This window comes from Pelodiscus sinensis, chromosome 27, assembly GCF_049634645.1.
Source record: "Pelodiscus sinensis isolate JC-2024 chromosome 27, ASM4963464v1, whole genome shotgun sequence".
Classification (NCBI taxonomy): Eukaryota; Metazoa; Chordata; order Testudines; family Trionychidae; genus Pelodiscus; species Pelodiscus sinensis.
The window spans coordinates 12,994,144-13,018,352 of NC_134737.1; the positions used below are offsets into that span (position 1 = coordinate 12,994,144).

The window sequence follows — 24,209 nt, forward strand, 5'->3', positions numbered from 1 at the left end:
TTAACTCCCCAATACTTTAGGTGAATGTATAAACATTGCGCTACAAAATAGATGTGGATTGTACTGTTCGGACCATTTGTTTAATCTAGGTAACCTTAAGAAACAGAAAGGTTGGGAACAGGTGCACGTGGGAAGCTGAGCAGTCAGCACACAGAGCACAAAAATCAGGCTTGACCCGACAGCATATTTTGAGAGGAGTGGGAAGAGACACAACCCCAGGTTGTTGGGTAGCCATGTGGGAAGATAACTTGTCACACCCTAAGGCTGTCAATCAGTATATGGGGATTGTAGTGACATCTCCAGGCTGGAACACCCCCCTTCAGCTGTGAGGGTGTGAGGATACTTCCTGTCAGTAGATGAGAATGGGGTTCACCTACAAGGCTGCTCCCCAGCTTCAGAAAGCTGGAGAAGGGATACCCCAACCCCTCTCAAGATATGAGGTTAGGAGTCGTTGCCCTTCACTTTTTCACACTGGGGTGGGGGGGACCACACACCCCAGGCTGTACTCCTTCAGCACACCCACCTCCAGTGGGATATGAGGTGGTCATTCTCTCCCCCCCCCCCCCCACACACACTTCAACACACTGCAGGCAGGTCACACCCTAGTCTGCCCCTTTCAGCAGTGTAACCCTCCAGCTCAATATAAGGGGTAGGGGTCTCTCGCAGGCTGCCCCCCCCCTTCAGCACATGAGGCAGGGGAACCCCTAAGGGTTGCCCAGTAGAGGTAATGTCTGGGCTGCCCCCCCTTCAGCACACTGCAGGCAGAGGGGAACCCCCCAATTCAGCCCCGTGGAGGGGACTCCTAGGCTGCCCCCTTTCAATACGTCAGCCCCGTGGGGGGGCCCCCTTGAGCACACTTCAGGCAGAGGGGAACCCCCCAATTCAGCCCAGCGGGGGTGACTCCTAGGCTGCCCCCTTTCAATACGTCAGCCCAGTGGGGGGGTCACCCCCAGGCTGCCCCCCTTCAGCACACTGCAGGCAGAGGGGAACCCCCCAATTCAGCCCAGTGGGGGTGACTCCTAGGCTGCCCCCTTTCAATACGTCAGCCCCATGGGGGGCCCCCTTGAGCACACTTCAGGCAGAGGGGAACCCCCCCCATTCAGCCCAGTGGGGGTGACTCTAGGCTGCCCCCTTTCAATACATCAGCCCCGTGGGGGGGGGGGTCACCCCCAGGCCGCCCCCCTTCAGCGGCAGGGCACCCCCCCGTGGGGGAGGGGGCGCTCGAGGCGGGCAGTCTGCGCTCGGCTCCCCTCCCCCCCCAGAGGCCGCTGCCCCCGGGCCTCCCGCACTGTGGTGTCCGGGGAGGGGGGAGCGAGGGGGGGCGGTCCCTGCCTGTGGGGGGGAGCGAAGCTGCTGCAGCCCCCTCCCCCGCCCGCCCGCCGCGCTCGCTCGCTGCCTCCTTCCCTCTCCGCTCGGCCGGGCTGCGCTGCCGCCTCCATCTTGTCCCCCCCCCCCCCCCGCCGCCGCCTCTCGCCGCTTCCCCCCCCCCCCCCGCACCAGCAGCCGCGGCGGAGCGCGCGGGGCCCCCGGGCGCGGCAGCGGGGCCGGGCTCGGAGCCGCCGCGGCGGGGGGCGGCGCTGAGGCGGCAGCGGCGGAGCGGACCCGACCCAGCGGACATCTTGCCCCCCCCGCGCTGCGAGCTCCCCCCCCGCGGGAGCCGGAGCCGCCTCGGCCAGGCGGGAGGAGCAGGCGGCGGCGCGGCCAGGTAACGCGGGGCCCGGCGCGGGGGGGGGCGGGGGCCCGGGGGGCGGGCAGGGAGGGGGGTGGAGGGGGGGTGCGGCCGCCTCCGCGGCGCCTTGTGGCGGGGGCGGCAGGAGGGAGGGGTGGCTGGGGGGGAGCTGGGGCAACAACCCCCCCGCCATCTTGTCCCCCAGAACGGGGTGGCCCCGCCCACCTTCTCCCACGCCATTGGTCGAGGCGGGAGCGGGGCCCGCCCCTCGGTGCTTGACACAGGCGCCGCGCTCCCATTGGCCGCCGCGGGAGGATGGAACGCGGCAGCCGCCAATGGCGGCGGAGATCCGGCTCCCCGTGCTCCCATTGTGAGGGGAGGAGGGGCTTTCCCCGCTCAAGGGCTCGGGAATGCTGGAAAAACTACAAGCCAGCGCGCCCGCGGGCCTGGCGCAGCGCCCTGAGCCCCGCCCTGCCGGGGGGGGGCTGAGACCGGGCACAGCTCACTGCATGCACCGCCCTGCCAGGGACTGACCCCCTGTGCCTAGGGGGGGTGCTGAGACCGGGCACAGCTCACTGCATGCACCGCCCCCTGCCAGGGACTGACCCCCTGTGCCTAGGGGGGGTGCTGAGACCGGGCACAGCTCACTGCATGCACCGCCCTGCCAGGGACTGACCCCCTGTGCCTAGGGGGGGTGCTGAGACCGGGCACAGCTCACTGCATGTACCGCCCTGCCAGGAACTGACCCCCTGTGCCTAGGGGGGGTGCTGAGACCGGGCACAGCTCACTGCATGCACCGCCCTGCCAGGGACTGACCCCCTGTGCCTAGGGGGGGTGCTGAGACCGGGCACAGCTCACTGCATGCACCGCCCCCTGCCAGGGACTGACCCCCTGTGCCTAGGGGGGGTGCTGAGACCGGGCACAGCTCACTGCATGCACCGCCCTGCCAGGGACTGACCCCCTGTGCCTAGGGGGGGTGCTGAGACCGGGCACAGCTCACTGCATGCACCGCCCCCTGCCAGGGACTGACCCCCTGTGCCTAGGGGGGGTGCTGAGACCGGGCACAGCTCACTGCATGCACCGCCCTGCCAGGGACTGACCCCCTGTGCCTAGGGGGGGTGCTGAGACCGGGCACAGCTCACTGCATGTACCGCCCTGCCAGGAACTGACCCCCTGTGCCTAGGGGGGGTGCTGAGACCGGGCACAGCTCACTGCATGCACCGCCCTGCCAGGGACTGACCCCCTGTGCCTAGGGGGGGTGCTGAGACCGGGCACAGCTCACTGCATGCACCGCCCCCTGCCAGGGACTGACCCCCTGTGCCTAGGGGGGGTGCTGAGACCGGGCACAGCTCACTGCATGCACCGCCCTGCCAGGGACTGACCCCCTGTGCCTAGGGGGGGTGCTGAGACCGGGCACAGCTCACTGCATGCACCGCCCCCTGCCAGGGACTGACCCCCTGTGCCTAGGGGGGGTGCTGAGACCGGGCACAGCTCACTGCATGCACCGCCCCCTGCCAGGGACTGACCCCCTGTGCCTAGGGGGTGTGCTGAGACCGGGCACAGCTCACTGCATGTACCGCCCTGCCAGGAACTGACCCCCTGTGCCTAGGGGGGGGGGGTGCTGAGACCTGGCACAGCTCACTGCATGCACCGCCCTGCCAGGGACTGACCCCCTGTGCCTAGTGGGGGTGCTGAGACCGGGCACAGCTCACTGCATGCACCGCCCCCTGCCAGGGACTGACCCCCTGTGCCTAGGGGGGGTGCTGAGACCGGGCACAGCTCACTGCATGCACCGCCCTGCCAGGGACTGACCCCCTGTGCCTAGGGGGGGGGTGCTGAGACCGGGCACAGCTCACTGCATGCACCGCCCTGCCAGGGGCTGACCCCCTGTGCCTAGGGGGGGTGCTGAGACCGGGCACAGCTCACTGCATGCACCGCCCTGCCAGGGGCTGACCCCCTGTGCCTGGGGGGGGGGTGTGCTGAGACCTGGCACAGCTCACTGCATGCACCGCCCCCCTGCCAGGAACTGACCCCCTGTGCCTGGGGGGGGGGGGGGGTGCTGAGACCGGGCACAGCTCACTGCATGCACCGCCCCCCTGCCAGGAACTGACCCCCTGTGCCTGGGGGGGGGGGTGCTGAGACCTGGCACAGCTCACTGCATGCACCGCCCCCCTGCCAGGAACTGACCCCTGTGCCTAGGGGGGGTGCTGAGACCTGGCACAGCTCACTGCATGCACCCCCCCCCCTGCCAGGGGCTGCCATGGTTGGATAGGGGCTGGAGCCAGGCTGCCATGGCCATATGGGGGCTCGGGCACTGCAGCTGGGCCACCGTGGCCACATGGAGCTGGGGCACCACAGCCGTGGCTGAATGGGGATTTCAGTCTGTGGCAGGATCAGGGCTGGAGATGGGCCATCATGGCCAGATGGGAGCCAGAGTCCCCTGCCCCAACTTCTTCTTGTGGCAGGATCAGGACCAGGACCAGGATCCTGCAGCAGGAGCCAGGTCGGAACTGGACTGCCTATGGCAGGTCCAGGCTGGAGCCCAGCAGCCCTGGTTGGTTGGAGGGCACTACAGGTCCCTTGCTTGTTCGGCTTCCTTGAGCCCCTGTATGGCGCTAAATAGGCAACTGCACAGCTGCTCAACCATGCAGCTTACAGGAATCTGATGCTGAGGCCTGTCTTAACTCTCTGCGTGCATTATCACTGGCATGGTGGATACTTGATAAAATTGATGAGACTTGATAAAATTCACTGCATGCTCTGACCAGATCTAGGGCATGCAGCTGTACTGCTGAGCCTAGACACAGTTCCTTGTCTACTTCAGTCCAAGCCATCTGCAAATACAGTGTGTGTTTGTCCTTGGTAAAGAGTAGGACTTGGTTGACATGCGTCTGGTAGGTGCGTTCGTGGGCACTGTATAAGGCATGTGATTAGGTGGACAGGCATGGCTGGTGTTAAGTCTGGTTGCCATGAGAAAAGAATGCTGTATGGTGACAAGATGACGCAGAAGCGTGACTTGAAGGCATTGAGGATTATTTCTTTGTGGCATTTATTGATTTATTTATAGGTGCCCATCGAGTGCTCTGGAAAATTAAAAACCACAATATAGACTAACATAAACAAGGCACTTCCCATAACTGTAACTACATCAGAGGGGTAGTGTGTAACATTAAAAACAATTAAAAGTCCTGTGGCACCTTAAGCCAGGTCTACACTAGGAGAGCAGTTCAAATTAAGATACAAAACTCCAGCTATGTTAATTACTTAGCTGGAATCAAAGTACCTTAAATCGCTTTTTGGTGCCATCCACACAGCAGGAGGTCGACAGGAGCAAGTGCTCCTGTTGACTTCCCTTATGCCTCATAGGAACAGGACTGCTGGTGTTGATAGGAGCACCCTCTCAGTTGGAATTAACGTGTCTTCAGTAGGGATGTAAAAGAGTTGTTGATTAGTTGACTATTGGTGTCCCCCCCCCTGGCTGCCTTTATAGCAGAGGCAGCAAGAAGGGGGGAAGCAGGAGCTAGTGCTGGGAGGAGCCGGCTTAAAAGCCAGTTCCTCCCAGCACCCTCTCTGCAGTGCGGAAGGGATGGGGAAGGCAGAGGCGCAGCAGTCAGGGACCTGACGTGAGCCGGGGCTGCTGAGTCCCAGCTTGTGCCAGGTCCCAGACCTACCTCGCTGCGCCTCTGGGCAGCTCTTACTACATTTAAAAGGCAGAGCCGCAGCAGGTTAGGTCTGGGTCTCAGCAGCTTTGGCTCGCGCTGGATCTAAGACCTACCCCTGCTGCAGTTCTGCAGTTTAAATGTAATAGGAGCTGGGCTACCTGTGCCCCTGGCTCCTACTACATTTAAACTGCAGAGCCGCAGCAGAGCCGCTAATCGACTAATCGTGGACTCGCTTAGTATCAAGTACACAATTAGTCAGTTACCCGCTTCTTAACATCCTTAGTCTTCACTAGACCCGCTAATGCGAACCTCAGAAGATCGCAGAAGATCGACGTTGCCACCGTTGATCTTCCGCATGGTATAGACATGGCCTTAGAGACTAACATATATACAGGGCTCGACAAATCACTGAATCTACTTGCCTGTGTTGTGGTGAGTAGATATCAGCCGGTCGCCCCGTTCACCGGTGGTGCGCATATGTGCAATGCAGGTCTTGCGCATACGCAGTGCGGGGCTTGGGAGCAGATTTCACTGCCGTTTGTCAAGTCCTGCACATATATATATAGTATCATGAGCTTTCATGCGCAAATCCCACTTTTTCAGGTGAGATGATCTTGAGATCTCGAGGAAGTGGGTTTTGCCCATGAAAACTTGCCAGGTGTCTACACTGCACGTGCGTTCTTGTGCAAGTAAATTTACAGTAAAGCATCGGAAAACAGGGCTTCTTCCGGAAGAGTTATTCCTTTCCCCACACGGAATAAGCCTTCTTGCGCAAGAGCTCTTCCACAAGAGGGCAGTGTAGAAAGGCGACATGATTTTCTTGCGTAAGAAGCCCCTATGGCTAAAATGGCCATCAGAGCTTTCTTGTGCAAGAGAGTGTCCACACTGTCATGGACGCTCTTGCGCAAAAGCACATGGCAGTGTGGACGCGCTCTTGTGAAAGATTTTTTGCACAAGAATTCTTGTACAAACCAGTTCTTGCGCAAGAAGCCTTCAGTGTAGACGTAGCCTAAGGTCTACATTGCATTCCTCTTTCGATACAGGAATGCAAATGCAGCCAAGTGAAATTGCAAACGAAGAGCATATTTGAATTTCCTGTGCTTCATTTGTATAATGGCGTCCGGGCGCTGTTTCAAAATGCCCTATTTCAAAAAAAAACCCTCTGTGTAGATGGGGTTATTTAAAAAAACCACCCTTTTTTCGAAATAACCCTTACGCCTTAAAAAATGAGGTTTAAGGGTTATTTCGAAAGAAGGTTTTTTTTTTTCGAAATAGGGCATTTTGGAAAAGTGCCCAGACGCCATTATGCAAATGAAGCATGGAAAATTAAAATCCGTACTTCATTTGCAATTTCGCTCGGCTGCATTTGCATTCCTCTCTCGAAAGAGGAATGCAGTGTAGACACACCCTAAGGTGCTACAGGACTACTTGTTTTATAACTACATCAGTCTGTGTCTTTCTAAGCTGCTTTAGAAATAGTGAAAAAGTTGGGATTTTCATTGTACTCAGAAGGTTAACAGATCTGGGCTCTGGTGGATCAAGGTTGGGACTGAATTCTAAAACTGAGGCCCCTTCACAGAGAATGCCCTGAAACAGCTTCTTTTCTTTATGTCAAAGGCACAGCAGGTAAAAAACATCTTTGTTGGTCTCACTTCCAACACTCTGTCATGGAGAACAAGGCATCTCTCAGGTAACCAGGTCCCAAACCAATCAGGGCTTTGTAGGCAAAGCCAACACTTTGAATTCCACCTGGAAGCTTATTGGAGGTCAGTTCTGATCATAGGGTGCTGATTAAATGTGTTCCCACTGTGCAACTCCGCTTAATCAGTGGGCTGCAGGATTCTGCAGAGCTGCAGTGTCTGAATGGTCTGAGCATGCAACCCCACAGAGAGCACATTCCAGCAGTCTTATCTTTGTGGCATGGAAAATTGCAGCAGACTCCATTCGCAGGGAAAATGTCGCACTGACTTGCAGGTGTAGTGCCCGCTTGGCCCCATCTGCTACTTTGGGTGGTCCAGAGCAGCTCAGGATATAACAGCCTCAAGTGGAGCCCATGTCTTGCACTTTGTGGATATTGGGTGCTAAAATAAGACCCCTAAACAATCCCAGCTGCTTCCTGCAGCCCACCAACATTATCTCAGTCTTGTCTGGGTTGGATTGCACCAGCTAATACTCACTCCAGTCCCAAGTTCATCTAAGCACAGAGAATGTGTTTAGCTGCTGTCTCTTGGTCACACCTGATAGAGAGGTAGGGCTGTGTCTCTTCAGTGTATTGAATACAGTGCAGCCCATGTCACCTCCCTTACCCTCTTTGAGGAGTGTCTCATACGCACTAGGGATGTGAAGGTTTAACCAGTTAAACTTCATTTCTTGAGCGTGGCGCTGAAACATGGGCGATCTTGATCCAAGTGGATGCAGCTTCTCCACTGATGTTCACCTGCCAGCTGTTTCAAGCGTCCAGATTTTGGGTTGTAACCCGAAGCTGACCTAAAGGCTACGGCTACACTGTAGCCTTCTTCCAGAAAAGCTTATGCAAATGAAGCGCAGCGTGGAATATCGCCGTGTTTCATTTGCATGATTAATTAGCAGCTGCTTTTGTGCAAGAGGCTTTTTCACAGAAAGGAGCTGTGTAGACAGCTCCTTTTTGCGCAAAAACCCTCTCTTGCACAAGAGCCGTTCCTCGTTCCTTGCGCAAAAGCGGCTACTAATTAATTATGCAAATGAAGTGTGGTGATTTTCCACGACTCACTTCATTTGCATAAGCTTTTCCAGAAGAAAGCTACAATGTAGCCGTAGCCAAAGTCTCCACAATCTCAGCAAGCAATACTGGTCGCGCCACCGCTGAAGAGGCAGGGGTATGGGCCCTCTTAAGACAGGATAACCCAGTGCAAACAAAATTGCTCACGTTTGGAAAGTAACGTGGAAACTTTTCAAGAGAAACTCAAGTTGGCATCCGAGTGGAGGCAATGAGGATTCACCAAGCTGTCAGTGTCACTTGGAACAGATTTGCTGTGCGAGACATTGCAGATGCTATGGTGGAAGCGAGGAAACATTTCTTAGCACAGCCATGGTATATGATCTTAAGAGCTGTGCATGCAACAGTCACTCAGGCTCAGTTTTAGACTTCTGCTTCCAGTGCTTTGGCACTCTCCCTTTTTGCTTGGCCTGTGACAGTTCACCAAAGTAATTTGGGAAGCCAAAGATAACAGAGAGAGAGGGGGCCTTTAGGGGTCACTGTCAGTGTGGAGGAAAAAGATTGTTATAAAGTCTCACTCGGCTACAAACAGAGTGGTCTGTTGGAAGAGCAGCCTTCTGCCTCAAAACCTGGAAACTCACTAGTTCCATCAGCCTCTAGGGTAGTGCGTGTCAATCTGTTTACCATTGTGGACTGTATATGCAACTCTCTGTGTGTTATGTGGGCCGCATCCACACTGCTGATTGGTCCACAGACAGCCCATGGGTTTAGAACCGCTGCTCTAGGGCAAACCATCATCATCCCAGTGGGATGGCACGTCTTGATCTCAAATTGAAGGAGCCTGCGGTTGTCCCGTGACAGAGGAAATTCTAACCCAGCAACAGGCAACCTAGGCATGTGTGCTGCATGAGTGGCCTTCCCTCATCTCAGCGGGCTTGGAAGTTTGTTGCAACCAAGACGGTCTCCCGGGATAGGGTAGTTTTCTGAACCATGCTTGTGTATCTAGATTTGCGGATGGTGCCGACTGAACCACAGCAGCACTTCGGTTGGATGCAAAGGCTCTCACAGTCTATGTAGTGTGCAATCAGCCTGCACCTCGCTTCACATGCCCTTGCTTTATGTGTGTGTCACTTTAGTAACACTGGTGGGGAAAAACCTACACGGTTGGAAACCAGCAGAATCTGACAACCCTGCGTGTGGGCAACAGTAAAAAAAAATGTCTTGAAGGCTGCACATAGGACCCCAAAATGAGTCGCATGTGGCCTATGAGCTGCAGGCTGCCCTCCGCTGTCGTAGCCTCTTCCCCCCAGCTGCAAGATCCAGGGTGTCCTTATGAATGGAGCTTGCAATTATGTAGGGCAGTTTTCTTGGCATGATATTCTGGAATGAGCCAGAAAAACCCTCCTCTGAGGGGATATTGAAATTATAGAGCATCATCAGTAACTCTCGTGCATGGGTTCCCAAACTGGGGGGCGTGCCCCCTGAGGGGGCATAAAGAAATTCCAGGGAGGGTGCGAAGTGACCCAGCCTCCCCCCCATCAAGTTTTGCTGCCCTGTTCAGTTCCTTTTTTCCTTTTTTTTTTTTTTGTTCAACAAGTTTTGCTGCTATTTGGGGGAAGGGCCTGAGGGTTTTTCAAAAATCAAAAAGCCAAAAAGTTTGGGAACCACTGCTCTCCTGCCATTGTGATAAGGAACTTGATCTTCCCACAGAGGATTTCTGGATCAGCATAGAGCAGCTCCACACCCAAGCTGTTGGAATCCCCTCCCAGAACTCATGCATCAGCTTCTAGGCTCAGATCTTACTGTAGTAGGGGAGATGCATTTGAGGTCAAATGCAATAAGCAACCTCACCTCTTCTTTGGTACCTTTTTGTTTCATGCTGAGCCGATCAGCTGGAATCAAATGTGCCAGCACTAATCCTGCCATGCCGTTCACTCTCTGCATACAAAGTCGGGGGCCTCATCTGTTATTGAATCCTGGATGATACTAATTTCTTTAGCCACTGACCCTGTATTGAATAGCACGGAGGCTGCTGTTGCTTTTGTTCACCAATGCCTTTTTCTCCTGAGCATGATTATTTGGTGTAACCAAAGGAACCAGAGTGTGACATCTTGGCTTTGATTTACAGTCAGCGCTTGGTGTTTCCTTTTTGCCTGCTCTTCCCCTGCTCACCAACACAAGAATTAAGGGGTCTAAGCTCTCAGAGTCTGTGCTGGCCTGGAGCCCCCCTATCCTCAGCTGATGACAGGATTGTGCAACCTTATCGGCCAGCCTGAGACATTTATCAGAGGGAACAGATGTCCAGATTAGAACCTCTCAAAGGCAGGACCCAAATTTGTCATAAAACATAACTCCTCCCAGGACACCGTTCTGTTTTCCGTGATGCACCCACTCAGATGGCACCCGTACGCACTGTGGAGCACCCTGGTACTCCACCCCCACTCATTGAAGGCCTCTCACTCCATGACATCCATTCTTAAACCAACTTAATTCTCTCCACATCAGCCAATCCAATCATATAGGCATAACACACAATGCTGTTTCATGCATTTGACCTCCCCCTCCATTACACAATTCATACAGGTCTGTGTTCTTTTCAGTCCTGCTGGATAGAGGTGGTGGATCAGACCTTCATGAGTAGCTCTGCGGGGCGAGGGAGGGGCAGCATCAGGCTGCAGGTGGACGAAGAGGAGAAAGTGGCTGACATGTAGGCGGATGGCAAGTACGTTGCTAGAAAAGGAATCTGGGGGATATTGTAAAGGCAAAGTGGAAGGGTTGTGGCTTGGTTACTCTGGAAATGGAGTGGAGGCAAAGTGAGACCTGCAGCCAGCTAAGCAAGGATTGAAGCTTGGTGGCACTGGAAACGGATTAGCAAAGATATTCTGAGTTGCCAATGCTGGGGATGGCGGACTTCATTGTGAGCATGGTGGAATGGCTTCAGAAGGACCAGTAGAATGTGACATGATGTCACTGGGATGGGAATTAGGAAGTAATGTGGCAACAGCATTGAAAGAGAAATATTTTATGGCGGCAAGGAAGGACTAGGTGTCGTAGGAAAGGAGTAGAATAGAATAAGCAGGGTGCAGAAGGAGCATGGAGGGTGGGTGAAGTAAGGCCTGGCAGCCCTGAAAAATAGCTTTGAAATTCTGGAATGGTAAATCCAGCATTTAATAGATGTGAATCAGGATGGCACTTGGGTCTCTGGTTGAGGCTGCAGGCCACGTTTATACTTGAGAATGAAACTGCTCCTGAATGTACTAGTGGGTAGTAATGAGTTAAAAACAAATGGTTCCATGTGTGCTTAATAATGGCCATGCTATTTGGTTCCGTTGTGGTGCTCTCTAGGTACCTAGCCCTCAGTTCCCAGAAGTAGAGCGATATGGGTGATTTGTGAAACATTACCTGTGCATCATGGTTCAGTAAAAATAGCAGTGTTTGGACCTTTGTACTATTACACTGGCAACCGTGGTTCATGCTGGAACTAAAACAGCACAGTATGTTATCATATTTAGCCGTACTGAAAACAACTGTTTTGGTACACATGGACACCCTTTGGAGCACTTGTTTGTGACCATGACGGATTTTACAAGGTGCTAGGAGGTCTGAAGAATTAGAATAGCAATTTCCTTTAATGTAGGTGAAGCTGCAGTCGGCGAAGCTGCTGTGTTTGGCTAGCTTTGTTTCAGATTGTTTTATTGTTTTGGAGCCATGATTCAGAGACGGGACGCAACAGTTGGTTATACTGGCATCCTGGCCCTTTTGGGGTTCAGCTGCCCTCTCTGGCCCAGCAACTCTGCTTTCATTAACTTTTTAGATGCTTCAGTAACTTTTTAGATGTTTCTGAATAGTATTAAGTGATTGTATGTTTTTGTAACCTTGTTTTGTGACAGCCAGTTATGCTGAGAGAACTCCCCCTTTTTTAATAGGTCTTAAGTAGAAGGTAAATGTTGTGACTGGTTAGGTTGGATGCACATGTTTACAACAGTCTTCAGGACATGGAAGCTGCATGTTCAGTTAGCTGCATGCGTTATAGAATTTGATTCTGTTTTTCCAAACTTGGGGCCTGTTTAAATTCTTTAGGTTTCTATTTCACTTGTGTTGCTGAAATCCTCCTCTTCTGTGTTTCAACCCTCCCTTGTATGTTTTCCAGTTAACTTGTTCTAGGCCTGGCTAATTTGCAGTGGGAAAGGAAGGCGATAACACTTAAAAAGGAATGTGCAGTAGAGACTCTGTTCCCATTCGTTTACAGGAGACAAGTTGGAAAGGAAGTTGACTAAGGAGAACTTTCTCTGCTGTGGGGACAACTCTTAGTGGCCGAGTGCATTTCTTAGCTCCATTCCCAAAGTAAGATCTTTTGCATAGTTTCTCCCTGCAATATGCAAACTGCCTCAATAAGGCAACCAGCGCATCCTACCATTCTGTTAGTGACTGGGCTCTTTCTATAGCTGGTCCATCGAGGGTGAAATCTGCCCCAGGCTATTTCTCTGTTCTGTTAAAATGTATGTAACAACTTGTTTTTCCCAGAAGTGATACTAACAATGACTGCTGTTGGCTCGTACTTGCCAGCTTTCCCTTCTGTCAGCTTCTTATAGGGAACACCTTGTTTGCTTTTACCTGTTTGAATTTTAAGAGGATGGCTTTTAGTTATGGTTTTCTTGTATTTTAATTTGTAGACAAAAATACCTTATCCTTTTTTATTTTTTTTTAAATTCTCTTGTCCAGCAACTAGAGACATCTGGAAGTTGTCAGGACAAATGAAATTGGCATCTTTGCTACCAGCTGATCAGTTGGCTGATGAATGATTAATACTGATTAATACTCCATTAGCCTTTCCTGTAACCTTGACTCCCCATGCTGCGGCAATATTGATACTCCAGAGCTAGAAGCATCTCTCCTAGAACTTCTTTATCTTTCACCAACAGAACTAAGCCCTACACAGCAGGGCTAAACTCAAAATAAGCTACTCAACTTGAGCTACGCTAATTGTGTAGCTTAAGTCGAAATAGCTTATTTCGACTTTTGGCGCTGTCTACACAGCAGTTATTTTGAGAGAGACTTCCCTTACTTCTCGTACAATGAGGGTTACAGGAGTTGGAGTAAGCAGTCCAAATAACTGCGAGTGCATAGATGTGTACTGTGTTATTTTGGAATAACATCATTTATTCTGAAATAACGGAGCAATGTAGACATAGCCTAACTGATTACTGTGCAAGGGCCTGATCCCTTACTCATTCTTGCCTATTGTGAATGTGTGTTTGCAGGATCAGGCTCTTTATAGACCAAAATCATGCAATGGGCTAAACACATATTGCATTATATAACGGTTTTTCATGGCTGCAAATTCTGTAAGCAGGGCTGAATTTATATAGTTCAATGAAATATGGGTGAGGTTGTAGGTCACGCCCTTCGCACACCCCCAGTGCAGCAAGAGATAAGCCAGGAGCCCACTTATCTTTTCAGGAGTCTTTCACGTTTGTTTGTCTTTCTCTCCTCTCCCCTTCTTTCTGGGTCTGTTTCTTTAGCCTTTTCTTCCCACAGCTCATTTTCATGTCGCTGGCATTGCATTTCTCAAGTTCCTAGTAACATTCCCAACTTGCCTTTCCCACCTCTCTCCTACATAGCAGTTCTGTTCCTGGTATTTTCTTTCCTCTCTCCAGCTGCCTCAGTTCCCACTGAATGAATCTTCTGGCTCCGGCAGACCATTCTGTTTCTCCCTGTTAAAAAGTCATCACCCTCAACGTATTGTGTTGCTGTTTGACAAGTGTTTGGGAGGAAAAGAATCTTTTCATGTGTCACTATCTCTTCCCCTGTTCCATGTTGACCAGCTGGTGCCTGAGCCTTGAAATGAAACCTCACCGTCACCCACTGTTCCTTGAGAATCCCACCGAATAGCAGAAGGAAGGAATGCCTTGTCCTTACATCTGGCTGCATTCTTCCTCTGACTTTGCTTGGCCAGTTTTATCCCATTGGGCATGTTCAGAGGTAGACACAGGACTAGTTACATACACGCTCGCTCTCTGGAGTGCTCCACAGGGAACACCTGTCATTGCGGAGAGTGAGGCTGGAGACCAGTTTACATTGCAGTCTCAGCTCAGTTGTGTTGGTCGTCGGAGCATGCAGGATTATAAAGGTAATCTATAGCTCTAATCTACGTATGGTATGTAGCCAGGATGGTAGGTAGGTGCCGGAATAGCAACTTGTCCTTGACTGCTAGTCATGCAGCATACCTACACAAAACTTAAAAGATAACTACTAATAGTTAAGTCCTTTCCTGGCCTTAGTGAACAAGTAGTCTCAACATTGCTCACTCTCTCATTCTCCCCAGCGCATTCATTGGATACTGATTGTACATTCATTTATCTGATGATTTTTTTATTATTCGTAAGATTATTATGATGAATTTGCTGATTATTCATAAGATATAGGAGCCCGATGTCTGAGAGCCTGTAACGCTGAAATGCTGGCTGTTCCCTCTGGGCGCCCGTGCTGCATGGGGAGTGTGGGGCCCAAATGGCTGCTTGCTCCCTCGCAGCGGCCCGGCTGAGTGGCGCAGAAGTCAGCCGAGTGCCATGGCCGGTGGGGAAGGAGGATAGGGCTGTGATGTGCGGCATGACAGCGGCTCCAGGCCCTGCTCCCTGGCTGTGAACGTCACCACCCCGCCCCCTCTTTGCCTCCTGTCGTGGCGCCCAGCTGACTTCTGTGTCGCTCTGCCAGGCCACCGCGCAGGAGCAAATGGCGCAAGGAGCTGTTTGGGCTCTGCACTCCCCATGCAGCACAGGGAGTGCAGAGCCCAAAAGCTCATTTGGGCTCCACGGTCCCCTGAGTGAGAGGCAGGAGAGGGAGGAGAAGAGAAAGAGAGAGACAGAGAGAGAGGCGGGAGGCGGAGGAGAGCTGAGAGAGAGAGAGGGAGAGAGAGAGAGAGAGACGGAGCGAGAGACTGGAGGCTCAGGAGAGAAGGCCGACGTGGAGGAGAGACCTGAAAATCCCATCTTATGATGGGCTAATTGGCTAGTTCATAAGATTTATCTTATGACTAGGGATGTTAAAATGCATTTAATTTAGTAACCGTGTAATCACTGAAAATTACATGGTTACATGTGGGCGCAGGGGGTTCCCTGGGAGCCGGTGTGCGTGGGGAGCTGGCTTAAAAGCTGACTTCCCACACTTATTGGCTCCCACCTGCCTCCTCCACTGCTCCCATACTGTTGCCTCTGTATCAGAGGCAGCAGAGTGTGGGAAAGGGAGGGCAGACAGTGCACTCCGGGAACTGGCTTTTAAGCCAGCTTCCCACGTTTACTGAGAGCCTGCATGTAACCGTGTACATGGTTACATGTTCACATCCCTATTTATGACATGTTATACATATGGGCTGTGTTTACATTGGCACCCCTTTCCGGAAAAAGGATGCTAATGAGACACTTCGGAATTGCAAATCCGCGGGGGATTTAAATATCCCCGCGGCATTTGCATTTACATGGCTGCCGCTTTTTTCCGGCTTGGGGTTATGCCGGAGAAAAGCGCTGGTCTAGATGCGATTTTCCGGAAAATAATCCCTTTTCCGGAAGATCCCTTATTCCTACTTGAAATCCCTTTTCCGGAAAGGGGTGCCAATGTAGCATCCCTTTTCCGGAAAGGGGTGCCAATGTAGACACAGCCATACAGTACTCGATAATGGTTTGTACATACAAAAGCTTTGGTAATCGACTTTGTTTACCCTTCATTGTGGCAAACACCCATGGTCCAGAAAATCCCATAATCTGGCATAGCCCTTTTCCCAAAATTGCTGAATTAAAGAGGTTCGAGTGTATTAGAAAGGGAGGATAAACCTGGATTCCCAAATTCCTTCAAGAATTGTGCTTACTGAAGAGCATATTACTGATCTATTTCAGTGTCAGTCCCTTTCGATAGATACTCTGGAAATGTTCCAGAGCCAGGAGACAACTTCCCACAGTTCTTGGCCAGATGAATCTTTTCCAAACCTTTCCATATCACATTGCATAACCATTGTCTGGCAGCAATGTCTAATGCAGCACTCTGAGCCTGTGTCATAATTTGCAAAATGCGTATTTTTGCGAACTGCTTTACAGAAGGATTGAAAATAAGGCCCTGACTGAAAAAGTGGTTGCAGCCTTAGCCAAGGAACTGACTCCACTTAAAAAAGACAAGTTCTCCTATGTAGTTTCATGGCTAGAACTCACATAATGTAGTATGTTTGCATAAGGACGACCATACTCTAGCCCAGTGTCTTGTCTTCTGACAGTCGCCAGTGACAGGTGCCCCAGAGGCATTGAACAGAACAGGGAATCATTATGTGATCTACCCCCTGTCACCGATTCCCAGCTTGTAACCAACAGAGGCTAGAGACGCCATTCCTACCCATCCTGGCTAATGGCCATTGATGGACCGACCTATCCTCCATGTACTTATCTAGCTCTTTTTTGAACCCTGTTATAATCTTGGCCTTCAAAACATCCTCTGGCAGAATTCCACAGGTTGATTGTGCGTTGTATGAAAAAATACTTCCTTTTGTTTGTTTTAAACCCACTGCCTAGTCATTTCATCTGGTGACTTCTAGTTCTTCTGTTGTGAAAAGGAGTAAATAGTATTCCCTTTTCTACTTTCTCTGCAGTGGGGTATTACTTGCAGATCTAGGTATATAACCCTCTTCTATACAATTCTCACCTTTTTTTTTTTGGTCCAGCTTTGGAAGTATTACAGCCAGTGTTCCCTCTGATCATATGTGGGGGTTTTCCATTAATGTGGGAAATAATTGGTTATGTGCACCAAAGCATATGTGATTGTGCACCACCAGTAGAAACAAAAAAAAAAAAACTAGCTGTGGACGTTCTGCTAATGAGTTGGGCTGCATTTGAATCTCTTCCCAGTGGCCGCACAAGTGCACAGCTTATAGGGAACACTGACTGCAGCATCTGTTGAGTAAAAACAGTTCCAGTTTCCTGAGCAGGAATAGTGCCTGTTTCTAAGTTTGGAAAATCTCTAGCACACTGTGGGTGTGTCTAGACTACATGCCTCCTTCGACGGAGGCATGTAGATTAGCCAGATCGGAAGAGGGAAATGAAGCCGCGATTAAAATAATCGCGGCTTCATTTAAATTTAAATGGCTGCCCCGATCTGCCGATCAGCTGTTTGTCGGCAGATCGGGGGAGTCTGGACGCGATGCCCCGACAAAGAAGCCTTTCTTCATCGACACAGGTAAACCTGGTTTCACGAGGCTTACCTGTGTCGATGAAGAAAGGCTTCTTTGTCGGGGCATCGCGTCCAGACTCCCCCGATCTGCCGACAAACAGCTGATCGGCAGATCGGGGCAGCCATTTAAATTTAAATGAAGCCGCGATTATTTTAATCGCGGCTTCATTTCCCTCTTCCGATCTGGCTAATCTACATGCCTCCGTCGAAGGAGGCATGTAGTCTAGACACACCCTGTGTGTGCTACTGGAAATAAAGATAATAACAGGAACAAGAACATAGGAAAATCAATGTACAGCATCAATTTATTAACATATGGACAATGCCATCCAATATGTTATTCGTTTTAGTGAGAATTCCACCTGGGAGCTGAGCAAAGCAATAGAGTTAGCTCAATACAAAATGCTGTCAAACTCATTCCAGCCTTTCTCAGCTGGCTGTACATTGGTATGTCAATCCTCTGAAAAGATAACAAAGCCCAGAGGCCTGGAGGGGCTTTGGTATGCAGTGCTACAGCATAACTGGAGAAATGGCAGCCCTATCTCCTGGTGAATGTGCGCCCCCTTGGATCCATCCAGGAGGAAATGCTTTTGGTGCTTTAGTGAATCTGCAGTTAGCTGAGCCCTTAGTGCAATGTTTCCCAAATTATGGGCCGTGGCTGGTACTGGTCCGCAGGAAAAAAATGCCAGGCCTCAGCGTGGCTGCCAGGGTGTTCCAGACTCCTGGAGTGCCCATGCAGCGCCAGGCACCCCCAGCCCTGGCTGGGTGGAGGATGCAGCCAAGTGAAACAGTGCAAATTTATTCAATTTTTCATTCTTTTTTTTATACGCGCTTATAGTTTTGGGCGGCAAAAAGCAGTACTGAAAAAAAAACCAGGTTCCAATTAAAGTAAAAAGTTTAGGAAACCCTGGGCTAGCCAGCTTTGTATCCATCTTACAGTCCATCCATATCCAATCCATATTCCCTTAACTTGTTGGCAAGAATATTGTGGGTGACTGTATCAAAAGCTTTGCTAAAGCTGGCACTGGGGGCTTTGGGAGGACCAGAAACAACTTATTTGCATATTCATCATTTGCTTAATGAATATGCAAATATGCACATGAATGTTACTGGTCCTCCAAAAGCTCATGAATGGATTTACTGGACCCCGTGTCAAAAAGTTTGGGAACCCCTGCCCTAGTGGATGTGTTTCACTCCTCGTGCGGAGTATGGTTTTGAATCTGCGCTTGTTCATAGTTTCCTGTGCTGCTGGCTTAAATTGTATTCTCTTGTGTTACAGGGTTTCCAGGTGCAGCTATGAGGAAGCCTCGGAGGAGGTCCCGGCAGAATCCTGAAGGGAGACGTTCTCCCTCACCATATAGTCTGAAATGCTCACCCACTCGGGAGACTCTGACATATGCCCAGGCCCAGCGGATAGTGGAGGTTGATATTGATGGACGGCTTCATCGCATCAGCATCTACGATCCCCTGAAGATCATCACGGAGGATGAGCTGACGGCCCAGGATATCACTGAGTGCAACAGCAACAAGGAAAACAGCGAACAGCCCCTGTTTCCCTCTAAGTCCAAGAAAACTCCCTGTAAAGGCAAAAAGAAAGAGTCATGCTCCAAACACGCACCAGGGACATCTTTCCACTTACCCCAGCCCAGCTTCCGGGTGATGGATTCCGTCAGCCAGCCAGAGGCCCCACCTCTGCCTGCAGCGTACTACCGGTACATTGAGAAGCCTTCTGAGGATCTCGATGCAGAGGTGGAGTATGACATGGATGAGGAGGATCTGGCATGGCTGGACATGGTCAACGAGAAGCGGAAGGACGATGGCTATGGGACAGTTTCTGCCGATGCTTTTGAGCTGCTGGTGGATAGGCTGGAGAAGGAGTCATACTTGGAGAGCCGCAACAATGGGGCCCAGCAGTCCCTGATTGACGAGGACGCTGTCTGCTGCGTCTGCATGGATGACGAGTGTCACAACAGCAACGTTATCCTGTTCTGCGACATCTGCAACTTGGCTGTGCACCAGGAGTGCTACGGCGTTCCCTACATCCCCGAGGGCCAGTGGCTTTGCCGCTGCTGCCTGCAGTCCCCTTCGCGCCCGGTTGATTGTGTTCTGTGCCCAAACAAAGGTGGAGCCTTCAAGCAGACCAGCGATGGCCGCTGGGCCCATGTTGTTTGTGCCATCTGGATCCCCGAGGTCTGCTTTGCAAACACTGTGTTCCTGGAGCCCATTGAAGGGATAAACAACATCCCGCCGGCACGCTGGAAGCTGACTTGCTACATCTGCAAGCAGAAGGGCATGGGAGCTGCGATCCAGTGCCATAAGGTGAACTGCTACACTGCCTTCCACGTCACCTGTGCCCAGCGGGCCGGTCTCTTCATGAAGATAGAGCCCATGAGGGAGACCAGCATCAACGGCACAACTTTCACGGTGCGCAAGACAGCTTATTGTGGGGCACATTCCCCACCTGGGACAATGAAAAAAGGGCCAGTGTCTGCTAGCAGCGAAGGGGAGGAGGACATCCCAAAGGAGGAAAGGGAGGAGGACGACAGCATTGGCATCCCCAAGGGATCCTTGAAGAAGAGCAAAGTGAAGTTGAAGCAGAAGATCAAAAAGGAAGTGTGTGACCTGGCAGATGGGCGTTCATCCATGCCATTGGTGACAGTCACACAGATCCCTTCTTACAGGTGAGTGTTGGCATGGATGCTCTCTGGTGGAGACTTGGTGCTGGCCGGGAGTGTTGTATTAAGGCCTGGGACTGTCCTCCCTTTAATCTTTAAACAGACACCGGCGATGTTTAACAAACACCGGAGCTGTGTGAACAGGCTGGACTTCAGTTCGCTGGCAATTTTAAAAAAACATGATGGGTTAAGCAAAATGTTTTCTTTGATTTTGGTCCTTTTTAACCATTTTTAAAAATAAAAGCAAAGGAGACAAGGTTCTCAAGGGGACTTAGGGACTACTGGCATTCAAACAACTGAGGAGAAGGTGCCGCTACCCCCTGTATATCTGCAGATGAGAGCACTCAGCTAGCATGTGGGAAACACAGGTTCAAATCCTTCTTCCTGATGTGAAGCGTGGCTTTGGATCCAGGTCTTCCCCTCCTACTTACGCACTATTGGTTATTTAAGGGTGGAGCTTTCTCATTCTCACTGGGCCAGAGAGTCAAGAGTGATTTGGGCTGTCTCCTGGTGGTGGGGAGGGGATACCTGCATTCCAGTCCCTGCTTCATTGAATATTTATTTGTACAAAGTAGAACCGTTTCAACAGGAGAGACTGATAGAGACTCACCCTCAAACACCCCAGAGTCCAGTGATGAGTGCACTCACCTGAGAAGGGGGACACCCACGTTCTAGTCCCTTCCCACATGAGGCAGGGAAGGGATTTGAACCAGGGTCATCTTGGGTGAGTGCCGTAAACCCTGGGTTACAGGTAAAAGGGGAATCAGCACCTGTTCCTCAAGCCTTCTGAAAGCCAGTGGCAACTGAGTCAGGACTCTAGTATCAAACATTGAAAGGGCGTGTTTCCATAATGCCAACAGAAATCATTTTGATCTTTCCAAATTATTTTTTCATTTTTTTCTTGACCAAAATATTTTTTCCCAAACTGACACAAATTCGTGAACTATTTTGATTGACCCGAATCTGTGTTTATTTGCGAGGAAAAGTTTACACTGGAAAATGTCACCTAGCTCTAGTTATAACACGCAGGGTGTACCCATAAACCATGCTGGGATGTGACCAGGCTTGAAAATACTTTCAGACGTGATTGCAAGTCATTGGGTGAACAGGGTCTAGGTGAAAAGCAGCTTCCTATCGATCTAAAGCAGTGGTGGGCAACCTACCACATGTGGTCCATTGGGGTTCTGTGTGTGGCCCACAAGACATTTTGTTTACCATTACTCATGCACAGGGTTGCTAGATTCCACTGGTTCCCATCCACGTAGTTTTTTCCTACTGGTTTTAGGGATGTAAGGGTACGTCTAGACTACATGCCTCTGGCAACAGAGGCATGTAGATTAGGCTACCCGGCATAGGAAAATGAAGCGGCGATTTAAATAATCGCCGCTTCATTTAAATTAAAATGGCTGCCACACTGAGCCGATCAGCTGTTTGTCGGCTCAGCGCGCTAGTCTGGACATTCCGCGGTCGACATCGAAGGCATTTGTCAACCGCCCCGGTAAACCTCATCCCACGAGGCATAACGGGGCAGTCGACAAATGCCTTTGCTGTCGACCACGGAGCGTCCAGACTAACACGCTGAGCCGACAAACAGCTGATCGGCTCAGCGCGGCAGCCATTTTAATTTAAATGAAGCGGCGATTATTTAAATCGCCGCTTCATTTTCCTATGCTGGGTAGCCTAATCTACATGCCTCTGTCGCCCAGCTTGTGCCAACTCCGGGACTACCTCTGCTGCAGGTCTGCAGTTTAAATGTAGTGGGAGCTAGGCTGCTCCTACTGCATTTAAACTGCTGAGCTGCAGCTGGGGTAGGTCCTGGACCCAGCGTGAGCCGAGACAGAGCACCTCTCTTTTTTGACTAATTGTGCAGTCGATACAAATTGTACCTCTCTTTATTGACTAATCGTGCAGTCGATACAAATTGTACCTCCCTTTATTGACTAATCGTGCAGTCAATAGAAATTGTACCTCCCTTTATTGACTAATCGTGCAGTCGATACAAATTGTACCTCCCTTTATTGACTAATCGTGCAGTCAATAGAAATTGTACCTCCCTTTATTGACTAATCGTGCAGTCGATACAAATTGTACCTCTCTTTATTGACTAATCGTGCAGTCGATACAAATTGTACCTCTCTTTATTGACTAATCGTGCAGTCGATACAAATTGTACCTCCCCTTATTGACTAATCGTGCAGTCGATACAAATTGTACCTCCCTTTATTGACTAATCGTGCAGTCGATACAAATTGTACCTCCCTTTATTGACTAATCGTGCAGTCGATACAAATTGTACCTCCCTTTATTGACTAATCGTGCAGTCGATACAAATTATACCTCCCTATTGACTAATCATGCAGTCGATACAAATTGTACCTCCCTTTATTGACTAATCGTGCAGTCGATACAAATTGTACCTCCCTTTATTGACTAATCGTGCAGTCGATACAAATTGTACCTCTCTTTATTGACTAATCATGCAGTCGATACAAATTGTACCTCCCTTTATTGACTAATCGTGCAGTCGATACAAATTGTACCTCCCTTTATTGACTAATCGTGCAGTCGATACAAATTGTACCTCCCTTTATTGACTAATCGTGCAGTCGATACAAATTGTACCTCCCTATTGACTAATCGTGCAGTCGATACAAATTGTACCTCCCTTTATTGACTAATCGTGCAGTCGATACAAATTGTACCTCCCTATTGACTAATCATGCAGTCGATACAAATTGTATCGACTCCACCATTAGCCAGTTACCCACTTCTTAACATCCTTAACTGGGATTACTAAACTGACGTGCACACAAAGCCAGGGCACGTGAAATAAGGTGTGTGCTGGTTGCATACCACTGACTGTGAGATCCAGGCATTTCCTCTGTATCCAATCACAGCGCTGCTACGGTTCAGTTTACACCCCCTGCAATTCTAGGGATGCCAGCGCAGTGAGCAAAACTGCCCTATGCCAGGAGAGCGTCTCAGTTATGACAGTCTGTCGGCCCCCTGAGATGGAGGCCACTCATGCAGCCCACTCACAGCCTAGGTTGCCCATTGCTGATCTAAAGCCACCGTAGTTTGACTCCTCACTTTATGGCTCCTAAGCATGCACATTGTTGTCATAGCAGCTGTGAATGTACCTAGTATATTTCTGCCAGGACAGCCTCACAGAGGAGGCAGTGGTGCACTATTTTCTTTTAACATCTTGGAAAGTGCAGCCAGATGCCCCTGAAATTTTAATAAGATGTTCTCTCAGAAATTGCCAAGATACTATGTATTGTTTATTATATTTGAACCTCTCTAATCCAGCAACCCTGGGAAACAGGATATGCCGGATTAAGGAAATTTTTGGACTATGGGAGGATGCTGGAGCAGAATCCAGGAGGTAGGGAGGGTGCGTGAGAGGGAAGGGGGTGGGGTGCTTAGCTGGCACCTTGCTCCCAGGGGTGCCTCCCTGCCGCTCCCAGGCACCGCCCTCTGCTATCAGGAGAAGCACTTTGCTGTGCAGCTGTTCCCCCAGCTGGAGGGGAGAGGGGAAGCAGCAAGGTTCATAGCGTCCTGCTAGAGTTCCCGCATAAGGGACACCTAGATTATGGAGGTTCAGGTGTATTTGTATTACCGCAGCACCTTGGAGCCCTAGTCGGGAGGCCAAGTCCCCAAAATGCTGGTCACTGTACAAACACAGGAATGTCTGCTAATTGTTACAGACATTTAAAATACTGTCCTGGGACTTCATTTGAGTTTGCTCCCTAGTGTGCCTCGCTTCATAATGCTAACTGCTCCCTTGGAGCTGAACCAGTGACTGGATATGTCTCACCGTGCTATGGCTATTGTTAGGTAAGAGCCTCCCACAGAGCTGCTGTGGAAATAATATTGCATTCCTGAAGGCAGAGATGGCTATCTTCATGGCTTAGAGACCCCAGCTTGGCACAGGCTGGCATGAATTACGTGTACAGTTTTTATACATATTGACACAACATTGCGAAATGGTGCAGCACTGGGACCGGATCAGGAGATCTTAACATGCACCGTCCATAGCATTTGATGATTGCTTGTATGTGTGGGTCCTCTGGTTGCTGACTCGGTTTGTTTCCTCTAGGTTGAATAAAATCTGCAGTGGACTCTCTCTCCAGAGGAAGAACCAGTTTATGCAGCGGCTACACAACTACTGGCTGTTAAAGCGCCAGTCGAGAAATGGTGTCCCTTTGATCCGGCGTCTACACTCTCACTTACAGTCCCAAAGAAATGCAGAGCAGGTACCACCCCTCATTCTTCTACCACAGGCTGGAGCAGCATGGGAG

At 50.7% G+C, this 24,209-nt stretch overlaps 1 protein-coding gene across 3 annotated transcripts in view; it reads left to right on the top strand.

Moving 5' to 3' along the window:
- The first annotated feature begins 1,565 nt into the window (after nt 1-1,565).
- The window catches only part of BRPF3 (bromodomain and PHD finger containing 3), a 53,043-nt gene continuing 30,399 nt past the window's right edge, over nt 1,566-24,209 (top strand). Inside the window, exons 1-3 of one of the 3 annotated variants that reach the window (XM_075910524.1) lie at nt 1,566-1,705; nt 18,513-19,914; nt 24,008-24,164. In XM_075910524.1, the coding sequence (XP_075766639.1) occupies nt 18,530-19,914; nt 24,008-24,164 (1,542 nt within the window). In that variant the 5' untranslated portion in view covers nt 1,566-1,705; nt 18,513-18,529. Of the gene's footprint in view, nt 1,706-12,069; nt 12,371-18,512; nt 19,915-24,007; nt 24,165-24,209 lie in introns of those variants that run through there. The other 2 variants (XM_075910525.1, XM_075910523.1) reach the window with 2 other exon arrangements.